General features: G+C 39.2%; 1 protein-coding gene across 1 annotated transcript in view; it reads left to right on the top strand.

Moving 5' to 3' along the window:
* The window catches only part of ADGRV1 (adhesion G protein-coupled receptor V1), a 361,649-nt gene that overhangs the window by 141,322 nt on the left and 195,709 nt on the right, over positions 1–24,618 (top strand). Inside the window, exons 61-72 of the mRNA XM_089483154.1 lie at positions 1,755–1,878; positions 4,559–4,697; positions 7,373–7,558; positions 9,107–9,339; positions 9,697–9,845; positions 14,586–14,787; positions 15,305–15,524; positions 16,903–17,142; positions 20,744–20,893; positions 21,305–21,778; positions 22,250–22,393; positions 23,400–23,571. Coding sequence (XP_089339280.1) covers positions 1,755–1,878; positions 4,559–4,697; positions 7,373–7,558; positions 9,107–9,339; positions 9,697–9,845; positions 14,586–14,787; positions 15,305–15,524; positions 16,903–17,142; positions 20,744–20,893; positions 21,305–21,778; positions 22,250–22,393; positions 23,400–23,571 — 2,433 coding nt within the window. The remainder of the gene's footprint in view (positions 1–1,754; positions 1,879–4,558; positions 4,698–7,372; positions 7,559–9,106; positions 9,340–9,696; positions 9,846–14,585; positions 14,788–15,304; positions 15,525–16,902; positions 17,143–20,743; positions 20,894–21,304; positions 21,779–22,249; positions 22,394–23,399; positions 23,572–24,618) is intronic.

Here is a 24,618-nt window from a genome sequence, read left to right as displayed (position 1 = left end):
AATGTTGGCTCCAGCATTCATAATAGCTTTCATTGTGGTGTCCAGAGGAGGATGGCCTACATAGTGAAAAGTCTGGAAACCGTGTCCTATGAGGAAGTGTCTTAGGGAGATGAGTATGTTTAGCCTGGAGAGGTAAAGGTTAAGGAATGTCATGATAGCCATGTTTAAATATTTGAAAGGAGTGTCATGCTGAGGATGGAGCAAACTTGTTTTCTGTTGCTGCAGAGACTAGGACACAACCATAGATTCAAACTACATTAAAATAGATGGTAAGAGCTGTTCAAAAGTGAATATCTGCTGCTTTGGAGAGTGGTGGACTCTCTTCCTTTAGAGGTTTTGAACACAGACTGGATGGTCATCTGTTGGGAGTGCTTTGATTGTGTATTCTTGTGTGGCAATGGGGTGACTTGCAGTCTCTTTCAACTCTATGATTCTATTACATGATTCTATCTCAGAAACCAAGGGAGAAATCACACTGAGTGAAGTTCTGGCTGGCCAAGATGGCCAAGGGATAACTGAGGCGAAACTAGGCAAACTGAACCTGTGTTATATCCAATGCTCTCCCTAATAATAATAATAATAATAATAATAATAATAATACACTCGTCCCCCGGGTTACGAAATTAATTCGTTCCGGCGCCATTTTCGTAACCCGGGGGACTTTCGTTAGCCGAATCCCCATAGGCGCTAATGGGGAAAAGCCGCGGCTCCGCCGCGGCTCCATTTAAAACAGCGCCGGCTTTTTTTCGCAAGCCGGGGAAACCTTCGTAACCCGGAAATAATTAATTAATTTTTTTTTTTCGTATCCCGGGATTTTCGTATCGCGGCGCGTTCGTATCCCGGGGTACCAGTGTAAATTATTTGTATCCCGCCCCTCTGAGAACAATCGGGGCGGCTAACAAAGTTAAAATACAGAACATGTAAAATCCCTAATACCCTCCCCTGCTTAAAAAAGTATTAAATCCACTACAGTATTTAAAAAGGCACAAAACAAAAAATACACAAACATACAAGTTAAAAACTGACCAAAAAGTCAGCAACATCACGCCCGCAATCAGTGGGAGCAGTAGTATCTTTCCCAGATATTCTTCTAAGGCCGGGTTCTCTATTCTGGGAAGGCCTGCTGGAAGAGATCCGTCTTAACAGCCTTTTTAAAGCTGTCTACCTATGGGGATACTTAGGATTACTGTGCCAATCTATGTGCTGGCATTGCAACCATGTCCCTTGGCTGGAAAAAGGTTAGATTAAGGCATAAATCATGTCTGCCCTCATCCTACCTCCAAAATTACAGTGCTCAGTTAAGTGTTTGCATTACAAACAAGCTACCAAACTTAACAAATTTCTGAAACTCTAAATCTTTGTTCCAACCAATTAATATATTCTACTGAAAAATAAAGAGTAAGTTATATAACAGTTGACAATAGAAGCACACCTCTAGACTGTCATGTCATGGGCAAATGGTTAATTTACATATTTTCAGAAATTTGTGCAATAATAGTCAGCAGTACAATGAGAAGTCGAAGGCTTTCGTGGCCGGCATCCATAGTTTTTTGTGGGGTTTTTGGGCTATGTGGCCATGTTCTAGAAGATTTTCTTTCTGACATTTCGCCAGCCACAATGAGAATTCAGCTGTGTTGTATGGCTGTGCATAAATGGCTTTCCTTGTTAGTAAATTGTAAGCCACATTGGATTCAGTTATTAAAAAATAATCGTGCCAATGAGTTTTTAATCAGGAAATGGATTTGTATCCACAGGAATGGCAACCATCACTATACTGGGAGATCAGGGAGCATCTGGGATTGTTGGGATATCTCCATCATCCACACATATCCTGATAGGGGAACCTGTAGGAAAGTATAATGGGACTGCTTTTATTGGGTAGGTACCTTGCTGAATTCTCTGCTTTGGTTATAAAATACTGTTGAAATCTGTACACATTTGTTTGCCAAGGATAAAATCCCACCCTTATTTATGCTTGGTAACATTAAACAAATTTAAGCTTTGTAAAAAAATTTTTTTTTAAAGAGATGTCTTAAATTAATAGGAATGTGACTTACTGTGGCTCACTTGTAGAGATGCTGAATATTCAGTAAAAAGAAGGAAGGAAGGGGAAGATAGAAAGATTAAAAAAAAGAAATGGGGCAGCATCTTTAAGACTTATCCCATTTCTTCAAGGACTAATATGTGTTCAGGTATAAAGCATATTGACATTGCTTTGGGAGTGAGATAGAATGTAGTGTGATCCAGAAAGATGCAAATCATGACCCTTGCCCTAAATTTTCAAAGGGCTGCATAATATGATGCAGGTCTTTCAGATCTTTATAGTGGTCAGTTAGTGAGAGTGTGTGAAAGCAATAGATCTGCTTACCAAAAGTCAGTTTTCCCAAGGCTTATCTTTTTTGAATAATTCAAGTATTTCCCATTCCTCTCATTGGATGCTAGGATTTTTGCAAATTATTGGCCACTGTGCATGCTAGCTGGGTAATTATGGGAGTCGTAGTCCAAAAAGATAACTTTTCTAGGTGTGCACCTACACTGTAGAAATTATGCCATTTGACACTTTAACTGCCGTGACTTTACCTTACAAGATAATTGAATTTGTAGTTTTGTGAGGTACCAGCACTCTTTGGCAGAGAAGGCTAAAGACCTTGTCAAACTATGGAACTTATTGCATAGCTTAATAATCTGTTTTACCTCTGTCTGTCTTAAATGTTAATTCAGGCTGCAGCCTGATCTTATTGGAAGGTTTTTGCTGCTGAATCTGCTACCTGAATACATCCCAGGTGCAACATCACTTCCAGGAGCGTTCCCACAGCTGGAAAAACTCCAGGATATGAGAAGAGCCACAAGGAGTGCTCCTGGAAGCGGGGATGCACCTGGGATGTATTTGGGTGGCAGATTCAGTGGCAAACACCTTCCGATAAGATCAGGATGCAGCCTGAGTTAAGACTTAAACCCGATAGAGGTAAAACAGATGATTACGTCATGCAATAAACTCCTACAAACCTGAGGTTTTTATAGGATGAAACAATAACACTTGAACTGGTGTCAGTTTGCATTATTTCTAGTGTAGATGCACCCTAGGTTATGGATTTTTGCCTCTTAATGTAAACATATTTGCATATGTACACATAAAGAAAAATGATGTTTGCATGTCCAAGAGGTCACATTCGCTATTCCAGAAAAGAAAGACACCACACCAAGGATTGGATTGAAATTGGCCACAACTGTTTATTGACAATAGCTGCAGTAGTTGGCATGGGACCGGATCTGTTCATCAGCCAGCCAGCTTGCTGTCTGATGAACCAAACCTCTGGCCTCCACGGGAGAACAGAAGTGGTACTGGTGGGGGGGTTCACCCCCTGGCATACCACCCAGGTGAGAGCCCCTCCCATTGCCTTTACTTGAACAGGGGTGCCTGCCAAGCTCTCAGCTCCCACCTGGGCTGGGCATTAGCAGCTCACTCCCCTCCCCAGGTCCCATAAGGGGACTCCTGTCTGTACCCTTTTCAACCAAACCCGAATCCCGATTCCATGGTCCGCCTGCATAATTATGATATAAATACAACAGAGAGAAACAAGCAGCCTCCCCAAACTTATACAATACAGAGGGGGGATTGGGTGACGCTGAGGAGCAAATGGCCTTAGAGACTCAGCTATGTGGCATTTTATGCCACCCCGTTGGACATGATTGAAGTTTGCACAGCATAGTCTTCGATCAGGTCCAACAATCTCGGCAGCCAATCAGGAGGCAAAACCCTGCCTGCTCCTGATTGGCTGCAAACCACCCCAGTCCTGCCTCTTTCACATGTTGTGGAGTCTCCTTGGCTGCCTGGCTCTGTTCTGACCTCCTGGACCAGCAACCACAGCTGCAGATGAGAGCCTCAACCTGCCTCTCTTACAAATATGTCTATACAAATAAAAAAGTTTCCACCATTGGGGAAGACTGATGGTCTTAACTAGTGTTGTGTGTGTGTATAAAGCATGTATTCGAAGCAGTTTTCACTTCTGTTTTCAATCAATCTGGAGAATTTTAAAATTCAGTTGCTGCCTTTCCTCATTGTATTTCAATGGATCACCAACATGTTTATACTAGGTGTCAAACCCTGCTAATTCCACTACAGAATATCCCTAGAGTAAATACAGTAATAAAATCCACACAGGACTAATAGCAAAGACCTAGCAACGATAGTTTTAAATGGTCATGGCGATATGTGCCTCTTCTTTTTTCACTCCCCTCTCCATATTTGTTTCTGACAACCATTGCTGATGAAGCTGGTACCTATAAACACTCTTGAATATCCAGTTCATCTGAGGATCATATTACTTTCATGTCCAGCCATTGTATGAATTAAATTGAAAAGTATAAATGCAGAAGTCTGTGCTACAATCTACAATTTGCCCTTTCAGGGGACCTCAGTCTTTCCCCCCTCTTTTTTTGAGAAAACAGTTTTGCTTAGGATTAGCTGCAGTATTTTTACCTGAAGGCATTTGAAGGGCAAAACCAAATACATGAAATCAAATTTGACATGTGACCATATCTTTATTGTTGCCTTCAGCATAGTACGAGGGCCAGGGATTATTGGAGAGGTTACAGTCTCCTGGAATATAACACCACCTGATCAGAAGGAATTTGCTGAGCTATCAGGAACTTTCACCATGAGAGACAGGCAGTCAGCTGCTGTTGTGATTATACAGGTATGGACTATACTGTTCTTATCATGGCAAATGTATATTATAAATGCTGAGCTCAAGATGGGACGGTGAAACACAACAATTAGAAATCCCAAAGGCTTGACCAACAATCAGAGGATGCTCATGAGAAGATACATATGCACAAAACAGGTAATGAGCTTTTCTTCCTCTTTCATAATACAGTACTAGAACACAGGGTCATCTACTGAAGCAAAATGGTTGGAGATTAAGAACAGATAAAAGGATGTACAGTCGGCCCTCCGTTTTTGTGGGGGATCTGTTCCGGACCCCTCTGCGAAAACAGAGACTTGCCAATATTCAAGCCCCATAGGCTTGAATGGGGAGCGTGTCCATAAGTGCACCTCTCCATGAGTGTTCAAGACTGGATCTCAAGTCTGTGAGAATGAAGGGGCAACTGTATAGCTTCACACATTTCATAGTTTCAGTGCAGAAGTGACAACTTAGATGACATGTAATTTCTGTGCCATCATATTTATGATGCTATATAATAAAGAGAATAAAACAGATAGTTTTATGAAAGCTGATTATTATTATTATTATTATTATTATTATTATTATTTATACCCCGCTTCCCCCAAAAAATTGGGATTCAAAGAGACTTATAGTCTCCAAGTATGAGATAGATAGATAGATAGATAGATAGATAGATAGATAGATAGTTGTGTGCTTTCAAACAATTTCCAATTTATGGTAACTGTAAGGCAACCCTACTGTTTGGGGGGGGGGATTGCCCCTGCCTTTTCTGAGGCTGAGAGAATGTTACTTGCTCAAGGTCACCCATTGGGTTCCCATAGCTGAGCAAGGATTTGAACCTTGGTCACCAGAGTCATAGGGGTGAAACAGATGGGCAGGAAAGCAAGGCCAGAAACTGCTCCTGGCCTAATTGCCCTAGAACTGAGGCAACAACACATTGTGGTCCCAAGGGCACCTCCTGCCACAGTCCCAAATGGACTGCAGAAAGGAGCAGAAAATATCTGCTCCTTTTAAGCTGGCTTTGGGCTGACTTAGGCTGCCCCGACGCAACCCTGTGGCAGCTTCTGGGTGCTCCAGGGGTTTGTGTCATCTAAATGCCACACCCCTGGAGTGGCTGGAATCTGCCCCCATCTGCCTACCTGTTTCGAGCCATAACACTCAAACCACTACACCACACTGCCTCTCTCCCTCCCTCTCTCTATTTATATGGGAAGTGGGAAGGATAGGAATAATGCAAATATTTTTTCAAAAAATCAATAACCACAAGTCTGCAATCCTGACCAGAAAGCTTGAGCAACCAGTGGTTGGACATTTTAACTCAGAACACCATGGCCCTGTGATTTGCCTGTACTGTATTTGGAACTGAGGTACCATGTGTTTCAACTATTTTGGCTATACAGGAGAATTTTTGGAGCCACAGACTGAAGATCTTGACATCACATGGTCTCTGCCTAAAGAATAAAACATCCACTTTAAGAATGTTGACAGTAGTGTCTTCTGCACTGCCATCTTGGATCAGGCTCATTTTTATTTTGAGCAGCTGAATGGTAGAAGCCAAAGCATTTTATTAATATATTCATAAAGGTCTGTTTGTTCACCACTTCAATAAATACATATTTTAAGTGGTTTACTGTATCTTTCTGGAATTCACAATAAACTTGTTTAGAGCACATACTTTTTTAAAAAATACAATAAATTTAAAAAAATTAAAATGCAATTAAATAAATTCAAGCAAGGTGTGGGTTATCTGTAGCTACTCTTGGTGATGATTATTTGTCACCTCCAGATGCACTGCACTTAGTGAGTCGGTTGATAGGGGGCATGAGAAGGAGGGTGCAGTTGTACTTATCTCCTGCTAGTGGACATCCTGTGGGCAACTGTTTGTCTTTTGAGCTAAATAGGCCTTTGGTCTGATCCAGTATGGCATCTCTTATGTTTTAACTTATTTGATGGTGAAAACATTTGTGACATCTTGCTACATAACAACATACAGTGATGTCACAGTACCACCTATTCCCTGAGACCTGGTAGAACAGCCAGTAACAACCTTGCCCAGGTATCCTTGCAGACAGAGATTTTCTTTCTCCTAATGCTTCTTATAGGAAATAATGAAAAATTTGGAATATGGAAAGAAAAAAACCTACACAATACAGCATCAGCAAGGATATTGGTCACAAGTTGTACAGACAATGTGTACATGTGTGCCTTCAGTGATTTCCTACATGAAAAACAAAGCTGAGAGGTTGGAGTTTGGCTTGTACTAGTAGGAAAGGAGGGGATGCCTCTACTCACATTTGCAAGCCACATAAAAAGAGTCATGTTAGGAACAGAAGCGAATGAAAATCCTTCAACTTGAATAAACACTGCAAACATTTGACAAGCACTCTAAGTAGCTAGAGCAGCAGATAGCCAGAAACATCATGACACATTTGTCTTTTGTTTGCCTGCAGTCTCAAGAGCCAGTCATGTGTGACCTCAGACAGTGTTTTTGGCAGTGTGCTAAAATAGTGAGGCTTCTGCTATATCTTATAGCATCTCATCTGGCCTATCTGAAGTATCAGATTGTGACACTGGTGTCACGTATTGGTTACGTTGTGTCTCTTGTTACACATTTCACAGCAAAACTCCCTGAGCTTGTGAATGTTTTAAAATCGTTTTAGGTTAGTCTCTTTTCTTTTCTTTAGGCACTAGATGATAATCTCCCCGAGGAAAAACATTATTATCAGTTTCATCTAACTGGTATCAGTGATGGAGGAGTCATCAATGAGTCCACCAGCACAGCATATATCACCATGGCTGCTAGTGACTTGCCCTATGGGCAGTTTACATTTTCCCAGGAACTACTTCAGGTGGCAGAAGAAGAAAAGTGGGTATGTGGAGTTTAAATACTGAATCATTTTAAGTTTAAGGCTGTCATATACAACCCAACCTTTCCCAGTAAACTCATGGTGGTAGTGTGGTTTAGTTGTATTTTAATTTAATCATGAATTAAGTGTCATTTAATTAAGCGAAAGGTGAATATCAACAGATTCTCTGAGCTAGTATGCACACAGCTACTCCTCCTAATTTGGTGTCATCTGCAAATTTGATAAATATACCCCCAATTCTTTCATCTAAGTCATTGATAAAGATGTTGAATAACACTGGGCCCAGGACAGAGCCCTGTGGGACCCCACTGGTCACTTCTCTCCAGACTGAAAAGGAACCATTGTTGAGCACCCTTTGGGTTTGGCCAGTCAACCAATTCCAAATTCATGTAACAGTTATTTTGTCTAGCCCACATTTCACTAGCTTGTTTGCAAGAATGTCATGGGGTACCCTGTCAAAAGCCTTACTGAAATCAAGATATACTATATCCACAGCTTTCCCTTCATCTACCAGGCTGGTAATTTTATCAAAAAAAGAGATTAAATTTGTCTGGCATGACTTCTTTCTCTGAAACCCGTGTTGACTTTTTGTGATTATGGAATTGGTTTCTAGATGTTCACAGACTCTCTGTTTAATGATCTGCTCTAGAATCTTTCTTGATATTTGATGTCAGACTAACTGGATGATAATTGTTGAGATCCTCTTTTTTCCCCTTTTTGAAGATGGGGACAACGTTTGCCCTCCTCCAGTCTGCTGGCACTTCTCCTGTTCTCCAGGAGTTTTCAAAGATGCCACCGATATTACATTTGCCAGTTCTTTTAATACCCTTGGATGTAGTTCATCTGTTCACCACCCTCAAAGGCCTGTCTAGTGTAGCTGCAAGCTAGTCTTTATCAATGGCTCCACAACTGTAGATCTTTCTACCAAGGGGGGTTAGGCTGTGCCCCTTCCTATTATCCTTCTATATTGTCCTTCTAAGCAATTTTTTTTTTTAATTCAGGCAGGTTGCTGAGGGATTTTCCTGTTTGCTGATAAATTTTCTTTGTTTATTTTACTAATGTGTTTCAAATTTTGTTTTTAATTTTACTGTGCTTTAGTATATCAAATGGCATTATATTTTAAACATATTTTTTTTCAGTCTTAGTTGTTTGTCCTTGAGTCCTATTTTGGGGAGAAAAACATTATGTTATTCCAATAAATAAATAAGAGTTATGATTGCAGAAGAAATGAAACACCACAGAATCATTTCTTGTTTAGAAGCTACTGCATATACACAGAGAACAGAGCCATCTCTCTGCATAAGCGCACATGGTCTCTGCATGTTTGTATGTGTGCATTTTCTCTGTGCCTGAAGGCAATCAGTGCTCATCTCATACTACAGAACTATGAAGCAAATGCCAACAAAATTTACTGCATTTTTTTACTAAGAATGTTTCCTGTATTTACCAGAAATCTAGTGCAAGAGCCAAATCAGTTGATATGGTTCATTAAATCTAGAATGACTAGGAAAATATATTGTTGAATCCTTAAGAAATATTTGTCTTCAACAGGCTAATGTCACAGTTGTCCGTTCTCGTGGATATTATGGGAAAATTTCTCTCTCGTACCAGATACTGAATGGGACTGCAGTAGAAGGCATGGATTTTGTTGTTATGTTGGGAGAGCTTACGTTTAAACCCAATGAAACTTTAAAAATGATTTATATTGAAATCTATGATGATGACCTTCCTGAAGGTCCTGAGGAGTTTTCAGTAGAACTTACAAAACTGGAAATACTGGGAAGGTAAACATAAATTTTATGGTATTGGAGAAGATTAGCCATAGGAACAAAATGTGGTAAATGTGGAATATAATTTAGTGAACCTGCATGTCATACTTGATTTTATGTTTGGATTCAGTGGTGGATTTCACTGGTTTTAAAGTGGACACACTATTTTCTTTGTGTTCTTTGTTCTTGCCACACAAAAATTGGATTGCAAACTAGTACTGCAAATCCAGGCTCATTTTCATAACACCAAGCCACTTAGTTTGTTGTACTGTTTGAATCAAATCAGTTTGTAATGGGACAAAGTTTTGGGCACACATGAATCAGAGAATTTTGCCTAATTTATTTGTATTTTCCTCTACATGATTTTGCAAGTGGATTTGATTTTATGACAAAAGAAAATGGACTGCAGATTGACCAGCCCCCTGAGATTGGTAATGCTTCGGTAATAAGAGTCATTATATCTAAAAGTGACAATGCAGAAGGAATAATTGAATTTGATCCACTGTATACGACTCTACAAGGTATGTTAAAGCTTAGCTTACTATTGTATTATTCAGAGTTGCTTTCAGTGACTTCAACATTATTTGTGATGGTTACACAGTATCATTGAAGGCATATGACATGGCATCTTTACTGGGCTGGTTTGGTCAGTACTTGCATGAGGCTTGTCTACTTTAAGGGTATACAGTACACTGGATTCACCCCTGGCCTGGTGTGATATGTCCAGAAGATGTGCAGGAAAGCCACTGTTTTAAGCCATTAATCCAGTTTAAGAGAACCCACAATGTACTCTGGAGCTGCTAGGAAACTCTGGAATGAACCTGGGTGTTTTGGACATAAAGACAATTGGACTGGGCTAGATCCAGAGCAACCTTGCTGTCCCCACATTTACAGATTCACTACATCAGCCCACTATCTTGTCCCCCTCAGTGCCACTGCAGCTGCTGTGGCCTTGCTGGACAAACTGCTCCCTGTGAGAACCTGGCCATTGCCATCACTTCTGCTGAGGTTACGGAGTTGTCACTTTCCATATTGCTTTTATTCTGTGGTATCTCTGGACTACAGTAGTACACAACAACTTAAATGTGTCTATATGTACCAAAAATGGATTAAAGACTGTGTATTTGTATCAAAAAAAAACAATGAAGCTGCTCATAAGCAAGTCTACACATAATCTTGGTGTTTAATGATATGCCCAATGAATATTTGTTCAGGACCTTGAATTTTAAATTTAATCAGTCTAGTGGGGTCAATGCTTGTTCAGAAGCAGATTCTTGATACACTTGCTCTTCTAAATGAGGATCAGTATACACTAATTGATATTGTAAGCATGGTCCTGGCAAATGAATCCCCACACCTAGCAGAAGAGCTCGGAAAAATTACTTTTGGAATGTGATTCTGCAAGTTGAAATACTTCCAAATTCTGTAGCACTCAGGGCTGGATCTGTTGCACTGATTCTGTGCTTCCAAATTTTTGATGCCACAGTTAAATGTTGTATACTTTTACAGCTGTAATAGATGAGTGAATTTGAATAGATGAGGGGATAAACTCTAAATTAAGTCAGATATGCTCCTAGGCAACACAATGAAACTGGGACAAGTGAACCTAAAGTCTAAACAAACACTGATGTTATTGCTACCTTGGTTTTTATTTTTTGTCCCCTATCTCTTTTCTTAATTTAACATGTCTGTACTTCCAGCAAAACCTGCTTTCTATATGTTATACTGGAGATAGTTCATGACCTAAAATCAGTTTTACATAATACTGGTTTCCATTTATACATCACAGTTCCCTCTCCTGGCAACTGATGACTTTGTTGTAAAGGGTCCCATGAATAGTCACAATTATTAAGTTTTGTTTTCCACTAAAGCAATTGGTTGATAATTAGGATATGGCTTCAGCTATATCCACCTGGGTTTGTTTGTTTGTTTTTGCTTGTGTCAGTGTACTCTTCAGTGTAGGCCTGAATACCTTGAAGGCAACAGATCTTGCCTGATCTTGGAAGCTAAGTAGGGTCAGCCCCAGTTATTACCTGGATAGGAGACCACCAGTGAATACCACGTGCAGTAAGATATATTTCAGAGGAAAGAACTGGTAAAACCACCTCTGAGTGTTCCTTATCTAAGAAAACGCTATGAAATTCATGGGATTGCCATAGGTTAATAGACAACTTGAAGTCACATTTATTATACAAAGGCATACTCTTCAGAGTTTGGAGTCACCTTTTGTTGTTCTTACTTGGGCCTTACTCATTTAGTAGCTAACGTTTGGTGACCTCCATTGCTAAGATTTGCAGACAAAATCTCTCAGATAAGAGCCGACTTAGATGCCACCGTTGAAACAGAGTCGACAGGCGAGACGTCCAGTGACTCCGCCGATGTAGTCATACTGGATCAGCTCCAATCTGTGAGTACTGATGACGTGGACAAGCTGCTTGGTAAGGTGAGGAAGACAACTTGCCCTCTCAACCCTTGCCCATCATGGCTGGCCATCCAGGGGGGGGGGATGCATTGATGAGATTCTTCACGGATATCATCGGTGCATCCTTCAGGGAAGGACATGTTCCATCTTGTTTAAAGGAAGCGGCGGTCAGGACACTCCTGAAAAAACCTTCCCTAGACCCCCTGGATATGAGGAATTATAGGCCGGTGTCATTGCTGCCATTTTTGAGCAAGGTGATCGAGAGGGCGGTTGCCCTTCAGCTCCAAGCTGTCTTGGATGAAACCGATTATCTAGACCCATTTCAAACTGGCTTTAGGACAGGCTTTGGGGTTGAGACTGCCATGGTTGCCTTGACCGACGATCTGTGTCTGAGCATTGACAGGGGGAGTGTGACCCTGTTGGTGCTCTTAGACCTCTCAGCGGCTTTTGATACTATAGATCACGGCATCCTCTTGGACCGCCTGAGGGGGTTAGGTATCGGGGGCACTGCTTTGCTGTGGTTCCGGTCCTTCCTCTCGGGCAGGTCTCAGAGGGTGCTACTCGGGGACTGTAGCTCCAGTAAGAGGTACCTCACTTGTGGGGTTCCTCAGGGGGCTATTTTGTCCCCGATGTTATTTAACATCTATATGAAGCCGCTGGGTGAGATAATACGGAGTCATGGTGCTGGGTGTTATCAGTACGCTGAAGACACCCAAATCTATTTCTCCGTATCTCGTTCGTCGGCCTCGAATTCCGATGGCATCTCTTCTCTCAATGAATGTCTTCAGGCGGTAATGGGCTGGATGAGGAAAAACAGATTGAAACTGAATCCAGACAAGACGGAGGTGCTCATGGTAGCGGCCCCGAAACCAAGAATTGGGTTGCAACCTCCAGTCCTGGATGGGGTCACACTCTCCTCCAGTGACTGTTCACAGTCTGGGGGTGCTCCTTGACTCATCGCTCCTGATGACAAATCAGGTAAATGCGACGGTCAGGAGTGCCTGTTATCAGCTTCGGCTGATACGCCAGCTGCGCCCTTTTCTGGAAGTAAGGGATCTTGAGACGGTTGTGCACACGCTGGTAACCTCACGCCTTGACTTCTGTAATGCACTCTACATGGGGCTACCCCTGTGCTTGACTCGGAAATTACAGCTGGTTCAAAATATGGCAGCCAGGCTTGTCTCAGGAACATCTAGGAGGACCACATTACTCCGGTTTTGAGGTCCCTCCACTGGCTGCCTATCAGCTTCCGGGCCCAGTACAAGGTGTTGGTTATCACCTTTAAAGCCCTAAATGGCTTGGGTCCAAGCTATCTTAGGGACCACCTCCTCCCGTACAATCCTCCCCACGCTCTCCGGTCCTCTGGGAGGAACTTACTACAGCCTCTAAAATCTAGGCTTGCGGCGACCTCCCAGAGGGCATTCTCTGCTGTCGCCCCCAAACTCTGGAACGACCTGCCGGATGAGATCCGTCAGATAACATCATTAGACAGCTTTAAAAAAGCGGTCAAGACGGATCTCTTCCGGCAGGCCTTTCCAGATTAACCATCCCGGCCCAGGTTCCCTGATTCCCTCATTCCTCCCGTGGCCCCATCTTAGTGATGGTTGAGGATCAACAGAGGGATATCAGGGTTTTTAGTTTAGTTTTTAATTGTTGTTTTTATGCATTGATATTGTGTTTTAATATGTTATACTGTTTAATACTGTCTTAAGGGGGGGGGAGGGATAAAGTGTTTTTAATTGTCATATTTTATATTTTACTGTTGTTAACCGCCCGGATTGGTTTGCCAGAGGGCGGTATACAAATAATAATAATAATAATAATAATTATTATTATAAGATAATAATAATAATAATAATAATACGTTTTATTTATAGACCGCTATTCCGCAATGATGATAGCGGTGTACAGTGAAGATTGAATACAATACAAATACAATGTTACAATTAAAGCAGGGAGAAGTCTCGTCCTTCAGACAGTCCCTGATGTTGCTGGGTCTGCCTGATGGCTCCCTCTGAGGCCGAGATGACAGTTGAGGAGGGAGGGGCCTCTTCCTTCAGGCAGTCCAAGATGTTGCTGGTCTGCCTGATGGCTCCCTCTGAGGCCGAGATGACAGTTGAGGAGGGAGGGGCTTCTTCCTTCAGGCAGTCCAAGATGTTGCTGGTCTGCCTGATGGCTCCCTCTGAGGCCGAGATGACAGTTGAGGAGGGAGGGGCCTCTTCCTTCAGGCAGTCCAAGATGTTGCTGGTCTGCCTGATGGCTCCCTCTGAGGCCGAGATGACAGTTGAGTTCCATGTATTGGATCAGGTAATAAATATGTCCTTCCTGAATAAAGAAGATTCCAAAGGAAATCAAAGCCCCATATATATTTTGCATATAATGTGGCAAATTGATATATCTGAAGAACAAAGCTCAGTCGCTTGAATAAATGCATGAATAAACAACAACAAAAATAATTTATGGGCCTCCCATATGATTTCCAGTCTATATACAATGAATGGAAATAATTAATTTCAAGGGTAAATGAAGTGTTATTGATTATAATTTTGGATCAGTGATATTTGTACTGAGTGAGAATCACTAGCACAAACAGGAAGGATCTGGTGCACTCATGCAGCTTATGTGCATCCCATACACAATTAGTTACTGCATGACGAGAATGCTAGACTACATAGGCCTCCAGTTTGATAACATAGTTCTTGTTAACTTCTTAATGTCATAATACTACCTGAGCATATGTGTGAAAGCATATGTATGAGAGAGCTCAAGCACAATGTTGTTATATGCAAACATGCAATTTAGAAACTACACTAATTAATTTTGAACTGATTGTTTCTAGTGGAGGAGGATGTTGGGATGGTAATGATTCCAGTAGTGCGAAGACATGGGAATTATGGCTTTGTGACTGCAGATTTCATATCTAGAAGTATTTCAGCACTTCCTGATGGTATTGACTACAATATAGCAAACAATACAGTGATTTTTCATCATGGTCAAAACCAGAGTTTTATCAATATTTTAATCATAGATGATGATGAAAGGTAATACAATTAAAGACTTCTATTTTATCATTCACTACACAATGACTATTCAGAGAACGTGTTTTGTAATATGATATGTGTGCAGTTTAAGCAGAGCTGCAATCGAAGAAAACTGCTACAGCAACCAAACATGTACAATATCCTTGGCTATTTAAAAAGTAATATAAACTTTAAGTGGTATAGCAAGTATTGATAGTGCAGAATAAGAGGGAAAGTTAGTATCTCAAATTGTTCTCTAGTTATCAGTGGCTTTTCCAGTAATTTTTTTTCTTATGCAAGAACAAAAATGGTTATCTCTGCATATACTTTAAACAAGCTGCAGTTACACATAAATTAAATTCTGTTAAAATCAGACCATACACAGCCAGTGACATTCCTTGGCAGAAGTTTACAAATTTAATGTGGAATTATGTCGCAGTGTTGACATCAAACTACCAAGTATTCAGATTTCAGTGAAATTTCTGTGGAAGCATCATGTTTGGAAGCAAAAAAGTATTTTCTGTTATCTTTGGAACAGAGAATATGCTGAGCATTTTGAAATCCAACTAACAGGAGCCAGTGGGGGAGCAGTGCTTGGGCTCCATCTAGTGACCCAAATAACAATTGCCAGGAGTGATTCTCCACATGGAATTGTTGGATTCGTCAACCAAAGTCGAATAATTCTCCCAAATCCTGATGTAACATTGATACTCTCCATGGTGCTGGAAAGAAGAGGAGGATTAATAGGAGATTCTCAGGTATGCCCCCTTCCATTTGTTTTTCATAGGGATTTTTTAAACTGAAATTAACATGCTTTATAACGAATGAATTGCAATTCATACTCCTTCATTTCAGCCCCCGTAAGGTTGTGTTACATAAGGATGCAATTTTGAATATGCAGGTGTAATTTCTGGTCCACTTATGCTACTGAAAATAATTCAATCTACAAATAACTTCTCCAGTTCAGCAGCAGCATGGGAGTAATACCGAAGGCTCAAAGTTGCCTATGTAAGCGATACTGTGGTAAAAAGAGTCCTGCCAGTATCAGTGTCCTGTAAGAGATGCTGAACTGCATTACCACTAACTGAATGGAGTCAATCTAAATTTCTTCCCAGATTTTATTCCACCCTTTATTCTGATTGTTCCTCAAGAAAAAGTGCTTTTTACATCAGTGTATCATCAGCTATAAAAGTGAGCAGACAGATATTGGTAATAATGTGAAGATTGTATTTGCTAGTATATGATTTAACATTAAGGAAATAAGAATAAATTATAACATTTCATTATTAATAAATTGTACATTATCACAGTTTACTTTCTGCCATGTGCTATAAATATTGTTTCATTATCCTCATAGGTTGGTTGTAGTAAACAGTATCTCTTCTTTGTATAGATACTCTGATTTAATGAGTAGAAAGCATCACTTAAAAGCCTAAGACAAAGTGCTATAGGCAGATGAGTACAATTTAATATTGGATGTTTGGCAGGTTTGGAATCGAGATTCTAAAATGTTTCGCATTCAAATACTTGGGTCTTCATTTGAGGCTGATTTCATGTGTCAATACCTTCTTGTCGATGTTATCTACTATGTGAAATTCTTCTCTTTCTCTCCCTGTGTATGTGTACACACACACACACACACACACACACACACACAGCCTGCCTTCAAATGATAGTGAAGATGCTATTATTTCAGTATGGATTTGGCCTAAGCAGTAACTATGTGTTCCCCGCCCCTCCCCACCACTTTTAAGGCTGTTTATGCTTCTCTTTCTGAGTGTGGCCAATTGCAATTAATGTACTGATGTGCATTTAATTTATTTATATTATTTTTTAAAAATAGTCATTAACCTCTTGATGGGGCCACATGGGTAGAAAATTGGAGTATGACTATATATATAAATGAATTGACAACTCAGCTGCTATAGGCTAAGGTTGTCTAAGTACTAAGTCTAAGTGCTCATCAGATGAGTTAAGGTCCTGGCCATGTTTTATCTACCAATAACCACAATCCTTCATCCCTCTTCAAGTAGAGGCTTCTGGTAATGTTTCATAGATACCATGATTTTTTTGTCTCTATCGTGACACATTTTGAATACTAACAAATGCTATACTTGAAAAATATGTCTTCCACAGATTAACTGGGACATTTTAGGACCTAATTCAGAGGTCATTTTGCCTGCTGTAAACAGTGACATTGGTGACCCAGTGAATGGATCATTTTATTTTGAAGAGGCAGAAGGAGGTCTGCGAAGCATCAATTTGGAAATTTATCCTCATGAAGAAGTTGAAGTTCAGGAAACATACATTATTAGACTGCACGCTGTGAAGGGTGAAACTGAAGTGGATCCCAAGGCTGCCAGCATTACACTAATAGTAAATAATACCTATTTTTGTTACTGACAACTGTAGGGCTTATTGAAAAAAATTGAGTCCCTCTCCCTTTTTCCTGCCTAACAGTAAGCAAGCAGTTGCTCGAGGCTTTGTGACAATATAGTTGAACAAAAGCATGCACGTGCTTTATCTTAGGAAATTGTTGGGATGTTTATACTAATATGTTCAGCCACTTGCAGCCGTGGTCATTGTATGCTTTGTCTAATCTTTTTTCTGTCAGTTTTCTTTCTACATAAACTAGGTCAAGTCAATAATTCTCATGAATATTACAGTTGTTACATCACTGAATGTTTCTACCTGGTAGGACTGGGTTTCTCTTAGCTCCCCAACATTTAACTTGCTCTTCTGTGCTGGTTGGTGTCACATCCACAATCCTTGACAAACACTGTGCAGATTCAGCATCTTTAGTTACACAAAATCCCATTGCTGTCCAACTTGAAATAAGAGACCAGACACATATATGGGTTGTAAAATGGGCCACTTTATTGAATTAACCTATTTAACGGTCTTCTTGAAAACCTGTAAATCTTTAAGGGAGCAACCTGGTGCGGGAGCAGCTGTGGCAGGTGGTCTATTCCTCAGACCACCTCCTCAGCTTCCCCTGGGTGAAACACCTGAGCTCCGTGGAAAAACCTATGACGGTTGCTACCCGGCTAGCTCGCATTTGGAACGCCAATCTTGAGATTTCCTCACTCAACTCACAGGACCTCATTGAGGGTTATATCCCAGGTCAGCCCTAAGGAACATCTCTTTCCCTCTCTTCTTAGTCACAAGACTTAAAGAGAAAGTTTAAGAGGCCTAACCTTCACCCCAAGTGGGTGCCATAGGTGTTCACCTGACAACTAATTCTCCCCCCATTAACAGCCAGTGACCACCTATTTAAGTCCACACTTAAGCCTATTTTCCAAGGCCCCAAACAACAGTGTGAGGTAGATGAAAAACCCTTGGAAAGGGGAGAAAATTCCTACCCGGTCCTTAATGCGACCAACACAGCCACACTGAAGTCGAGGGTGGCACAACAATTGCAAAGGAAGGGCGGTGTTGGCTTAGATAGACTCAGCTCCATCCCCAACCCTTCCCTGATGTGGGGTAGAAACACCACATCTAACTGGCTGCTGGCCTTATTCAAGAGGGCAGCAAACGCACGTCTCCAGCCATGGTGGCCCAGGACACATGGGCTATCGCATTGTGGAACCCTTCTGTCACAAAATGTCATATGCTGTTATTACAGATCTAACACTCCCATTTACTACTGTGCTTAGGTTTGTTTGTTAAATGGTTATATCTATTTCTGGACATAGATTAAACTTTACTTATTTTATTACATTGTATTGGATCTGTGATCCATAAGTGTCCTTGAGATTTAGTCTATCATTACTGTTAGAAATAGCAAGCACATTTCTATACCGCTTACTGATGTATGAAGCCGTTTACAATGTGTAAGCTAATTGCCCCAACAAGCTGATATTCATTTTAGCAATCTCAGAAGGATGCCAGGCTGAGTTGACCCAGAGCCCATGGCTGGTATTAAACTCACAACCTTGTGGTTAGTGAGTAAGTGGCTGTAGTACAGACATCTAACCACGGTGCTACCAGGGCTCCATAGCTCTGGTGGCACAGTGGTTAATAACAACTGTAACAACTCCATAATAACAACTGTAACAACTCCATAATAACAACTGTTGTTATTATTATTATTTAGACTACTTATACCCCTCTCTTCTGCCACGAAGACTCTTCAGTTGTTGTTTTTAATGGCAGCCTCACCCCATCCTATTACAGATTTGCTTTTGGAAAATTGTAGTGGTTTTTTGATATACAAATTTTTTATTCAGAATGATACCATTAAAAATGTCGGAAACCGAACTGAATAAATGGCAACAGCTAATGAATATATTCTGTAATGGAGGGAAAAGAACAAGATTAAATAAACAATTTTCATATAAAACACAAAGAGAGGGAGGGTTAGGCCTTCCCAATATAAGAGGATATTATGAGGCTAATCAATTGAGATATGTGATAAAAGGCATGTTGAGTGGGATACATTTAGAGTGGTTAGAAGTAGATATAGAAGAAGTAGATATGAGAATATGGAATATCTTTTTTAAGAACTTTACTAGGAAAGAAATAAAAATTATTGGAAACCCACTTATGAAAAATATAATAGAAATATGGTATAGACATAAAAAGGAGTTAATGAATGAAGATTCAATAATAACACCATTAATAATGGAAAAGAAATTCCCAAAGAACTTGAGAGGATTGTTAGAAAAGGAGTTAAAGGAAAGGAAAATAGACAGAATAGAAGATTGGATAGATGTAAGAATAGAAAAAGGAAATATAAAAGAAAAATTTATGGGAATAAAAATTTCATGGTTTCACTATATGCAAATAGAACAATGGATTAAAAACTGGAGGGAAAGGAATGTAGAAAAGAAAAAGTATATACAATTTGAACAAATAATTCAGAAAGGAAGAGAAATGGAAGAAAATGAGAACATAAAAGGAATTACTAGTAAAATTTACAAAATGTTGATGGAGAATAAAGGAGGAAAAATAAAAGAAAATACTCTAAAGGGATTATGGGAAGAAGAATTAGGATGTAAAATAAATGATAAAGAATTGGGATAGAATTTGGGAACAAAAACACCTGAAAAATTTATCGGTTCAGATAAAAGAAAATTATAAGTTGATTTCGAAATGGTATCTGACTCCACTGAGACTATATAATATTAACAAGAATAATTGAAAAAAATTGTTGGAGAGGCTGCCAAGAAGTAGGGTCATATATGCATAAATGGTGGCAATGTAAATATGTACAAAATTTCTTGGAAAAAGTGCTACTAGAAATAGAAAATGTTATGAATATAAAAATAGATAGAAGACTGAGTATAGTTTTGTTATTGTTAGATAATTAAGAGAAATGGAAAAAAGAAAAAAAAAGATTTGGTAACAAGTTTGCTCACAGCAGCGAGATTAATAATAGCAAGGTGTTGGAAAACAAAAATAGATGTAGAAGTGGAGGATTGGTACAAAGAGGTTTGGAAATTAGCCATCAATGATAAATTGACATGTAAACTGAAAGTAAAGAAAGGACTATGGAAAAGAAATGACTTTGAGGGGATTTGTAAAGAATTTATTGAGAAAGTACTGAGAAAAGAAGATGGAAGATTACCTCCAGAAGACGAACTGAAATTTTGGATGGAATATAAGGATGGAAATGGCTCCAGGGAAGGGGGGCACTGACGGGTATATAAAATAATGTGTTAAAATTAATAGAATGTAATAGAATGTAGGGAGATATTTGTTTATGGAAATACTATAAAAATTAAATTTTAAAAAAGGGAAAATTGTAGTGGTTTTCCCTGTGACTCAATGGGGTATTTTTCTAGTGATACTTTCTCTAGAGATATTTTGGGTATGCAAAATAAGTTGCATTGCTCTTTAAAGCCTAACTATATGCCATTTAAAAAGTATACATTGAATTTATATATTATAAATTATTATTTCAACTATCTGAACTTTCTCTGTCTCACGGATAAGGAAATCCACTGATGACTTTATGCTGTTTTATACGTTTTAGATTCTAAAGTTTGGTGATCCTAATGGGATTGTGCAGTTTGTTCCTGAATCCTTATCCCCAGTGTACTATGATGAGCCGTCAGCATCCGAAGGGCCATTGAATATCACACTTTTCATAAAGAGAATACAAGGAATCATGGGAAACATCACGGTAGTTTTATGTTGATACTTAGTTGTAATTGGAAGTTTTTAAGACCTCTTTAGATCTCATTATGTCTTTGAGGGTGGAATTAGATTTTAGAGAAACATCAGACTTTTTTGTGCTTACTTCCCAACTTCTGAATTGAAAATTCTGATTGACTGGGAGGTTTTAAAATATATTTCTCCAGTAGAAAGATCTGTAATTCAGAGGCATTCACAACTGACAACTTAATTTGGACCATAATTATGATTTGAGAAGCATATGTGCGAGCTGAATTTGTTTCAGAGAACTGTATTTCTTTATTTTAGAGAATTATATTTTCCTGTATATATGAACTCTATATTATATCTAAAAGATACTAAGTTTCATCAAGTTTTTGATCAAAGTTTTTTTTTTAAAAAAAAAAATACTTTATTCCAGGTTCACTGGCAAATAAGTAGTGATTCCGATACCACGGGTGATTTCCTCACAACCACTGGCTCTGTTTTAATTCCTGATCAACAAAGGACATCTGAGATTGTTATATCCTTGTTACCTGATGATCTGCCTGAAATAGATGAGCATTATGTGTTGCAAATTACTTCAGTAGAAGGAGGTGCTGATGTGGATCTGGAGAAAAGCATTTCTAAATTCACAGTCATTGCAAATGATGATCCTTATGGAGTATTTGCCTTATATTCTGAAAAGCAGTCAGTAATGGTGGAGAGGGATCTTAGCCGCCACATCCAGATTAATGTAACTCGGCATGCAGGGACTTTTGCAGATGCTATTGTAGAGTATCAGATTTCATATCCCAAAGAAGAGAACCTACTTATAGCAGCCAGTGAAATAGGACAACTGCAAATTAATGAAGGTTCCAGTTATGGAGTGAAAACAGTGCCACTACAAACCCAGGTCTGTAATTTCCCTTCACCTTGCAAGCCCCTTGAAGCTCTTTATTGTATTGTTTGCAACTGTTTTGAGTAAGCAGCACAACAATATTTTGTGAGCAATATCTCTTTTTATGCCCTCAGAGATCTGGAAAAACATGTATTTTCTTTTTCTGCCTTGTTTAGTTATTATGACTTGGTTTTTTAAAAAAATATAGTTTGTTTGTCTAATTGTCATTTTTATGTATGTTTTATGTTTTTTAATCTATAAAAAAAGAGATGCTGCCCAAAATAAGCTTTAAGCTGGATAGAGGTAAGCTGAATTTAAAAGCCAAGTGATGAGCTCCTAAGTATGCTGCCATCTAATATTAGTTATTATTTTAAAATTGTTACCTGTTGCTATCATTATTTTGGATAAGGTTTTGTAAAACTGCTGTTTTGAAATGGTTCTTCCTCAATAAGAACTGCTAAGGATTTGTTGTGTGTCTCCTTCTAGGTATTTCTTTTCTTGGGCTTGAATTTTACTTTGGAATTGAGCAATGTAACCCTTTTTAATGTCAGTGCCAAGATTGTGCCTAAGATTTTGGAGACAGCAATGTCAGTCTCTGTTCCAATTCCCATGGAAGCTGCCAATTCTCAGGTAATGAGACTTAAAGTAGTGTAGTGCCTTTACCACCAGAGGGCAGATTACAGCTTTCTATATGTACATAGCCAATATTGTTAAGAATGTTGAAGCATTTGAAGAAATTACTTATCAATAAAGAAGTGCAAAACTGGACAGTAGTCCTTCTTTAATGTTCATCTTTCTTTGCTTGCTCTGGGTCTAAGAACATCTTACACTGAATCAGTACTGTATATTTTTGTGGCTCAAATACTGTCATGATACCTCACAAAAGTCAAAATCTAGTCATTCTTGCAACAGTTTTGGAATTTATAGCTTAATAACATGATAGTTTTTTTTTCTATGTGTTTCCAGATACTGTTAGCTACTTTGGCATATTTTCATTAGATACAGAATTCAAAGATATAGCCATTTTTGTCAGTAGAATCACTATGTAGAGAGATCTTGTAGCACCTTTGAAATTAATCGAAAGAAAGAAGTTGGCAACATGAGTTTTCTGAGGAAGTAAACTTTAGTCTATGAAAGCTCATGCTGTCAACTTCTTTGTTTCAGTTAGTCTCAAAGGTGCTATAAGATCTCTCTACATAATCATTCATTAGATATAATTAATTATGTGAGAATAAAAATGACCTGCTATCTTATGTTTTCTATTATAATTACATCTGCATGAGTTTGTGTTTCTTTGTAAATAATGCAATGCTTCACTGTATAGAATAATACTTTGTGTTGAGGTGTCAGTGACAGCTGGAGGTTTGTGGGCCCCATCAGGTTTTCATACATTCTTGCACAGCTGCCCCTTTGCTGGATCACCTCCCCATCTTTTTGCTTTCTTTTTTATTTTTTTCTATTTAAAAGCTACACATATTTTTCTATTAAAAAGCATCCCCCAAATGCTACAAGCTCATGGGCTGGATTTTCCTCAACCTTGCTGTACCCTTGCTATTAATTCTGGAGTTCTGATGCTTATACTGTATATAATTCCAGACATTTCTGGCAATAATGACATGTTTCCTTGTTTTGATAGGTCGCCTTTGATTCTGTTATCTTACAACTTACAAATATTACAGCAGGGACAAGCCAAGCATCGATAACTCGAAAAGGAGCATATGGCTCTATAACAGTAGTCTGGAGTTCTGGATATCCAGCTGGCCTTAATCCAGAATATCTTCGCCCGGGCAATATTACACCAGCTTCTGGTAAGTGCTATTATTTGCTGTCCCTCAAGTTTAGTAGGCAGATCAAAGAAGTATGATAAGATGTTTACCAAGCCCTGTTGAAAGGAAACTGTTATGTTTCTTCAAGGCTGGTCATTATCTAGAAAATTAGATAATAGAATTTACTCCATCAGAACTCTCAGTTAGATCTGTCACACTCTTTCTTATATAATGACTGGGATGGCGGCTGGGAAAATATAATGGCTGAGACAATTCTAATTTTAGTGTTCAGTTGTATATCTTTACTCTTTAGGATCCTTCCTAGCTCTTTCATAGCTTCCCTTCCCATTCCTAGTCTTCTGATTTCGTGACTCCAGTCTCTGTTCTTATCAATGTCTGATCCAAGGCACAGAAACTATTTTTATTTCCTCATTGTCTAAGATGAATTTATGTAGGCCACTCCTCCTTCTTCTGAGTCTAAATCTGCTAATCTTATGATATGTTCTGTGTATGAGTTGAACAAATAGAGTGATGATATGCAGCCTTGCCTGACCTCTTTTTCAATTCTGTTTCTCCATATTCTGTTCTGACAGTAGCTTCTTGTCCTAAGTACAGATTTCTCATCCGGAATATCAAATGTGGTGGCACTCCTATGACCTTAAGAGCAATTCATAGCTTCTTGTGATCTATGCAGTCAAATACTTTGCTATAGGCTATAAAGTACACACTGATTTTCTTCTTGAATTCCTTCATGTGCTACATTAGCCATAGTATATTTGCAGTATGGTCCCTAGTGCCTGTTCCTTTTCTGAACCCCACTTGTATCTCTGGAATTTCTCTCTCCATGTATGATTAGAGTCTATGTTGTGGAATTTTGAGCATAATTTTGCTTGCGTGGGAGATTAATTCTATGGTCCTATAATTGCTGCAATCCTTTGTGTCCCCTTTTTTTACTGGATGGGGATGTGTATTATTATTATTATTATTATTATTATTAACCTTTATTTATGAAGCGCTGTAAATTTACACAGCGCTGTACATGCAATCTTTTTAGTTAGACGGTTCCCTGCCCTCAGGCTTACAATCTAA

The sequence above is a fragment of the Sceloporus occidentalis genome, unplaced genomic scaffold (assembly GCF_023333645.1).
Source record: "Sceloporus occidentalis isolate IW3139 unplaced genomic scaffold, rSceOcc1.0.p SCAF_1, whole genome shotgun sequence".
NCBI lineage: Eukaryota > Metazoa > Chordata > Lepidosauria > Squamata > Phrynosomatidae > Sceloporus > Sceloporus occidentalis.
This window is presented reverse-complemented; position numbering and strand designations above follow the sequence as displayed.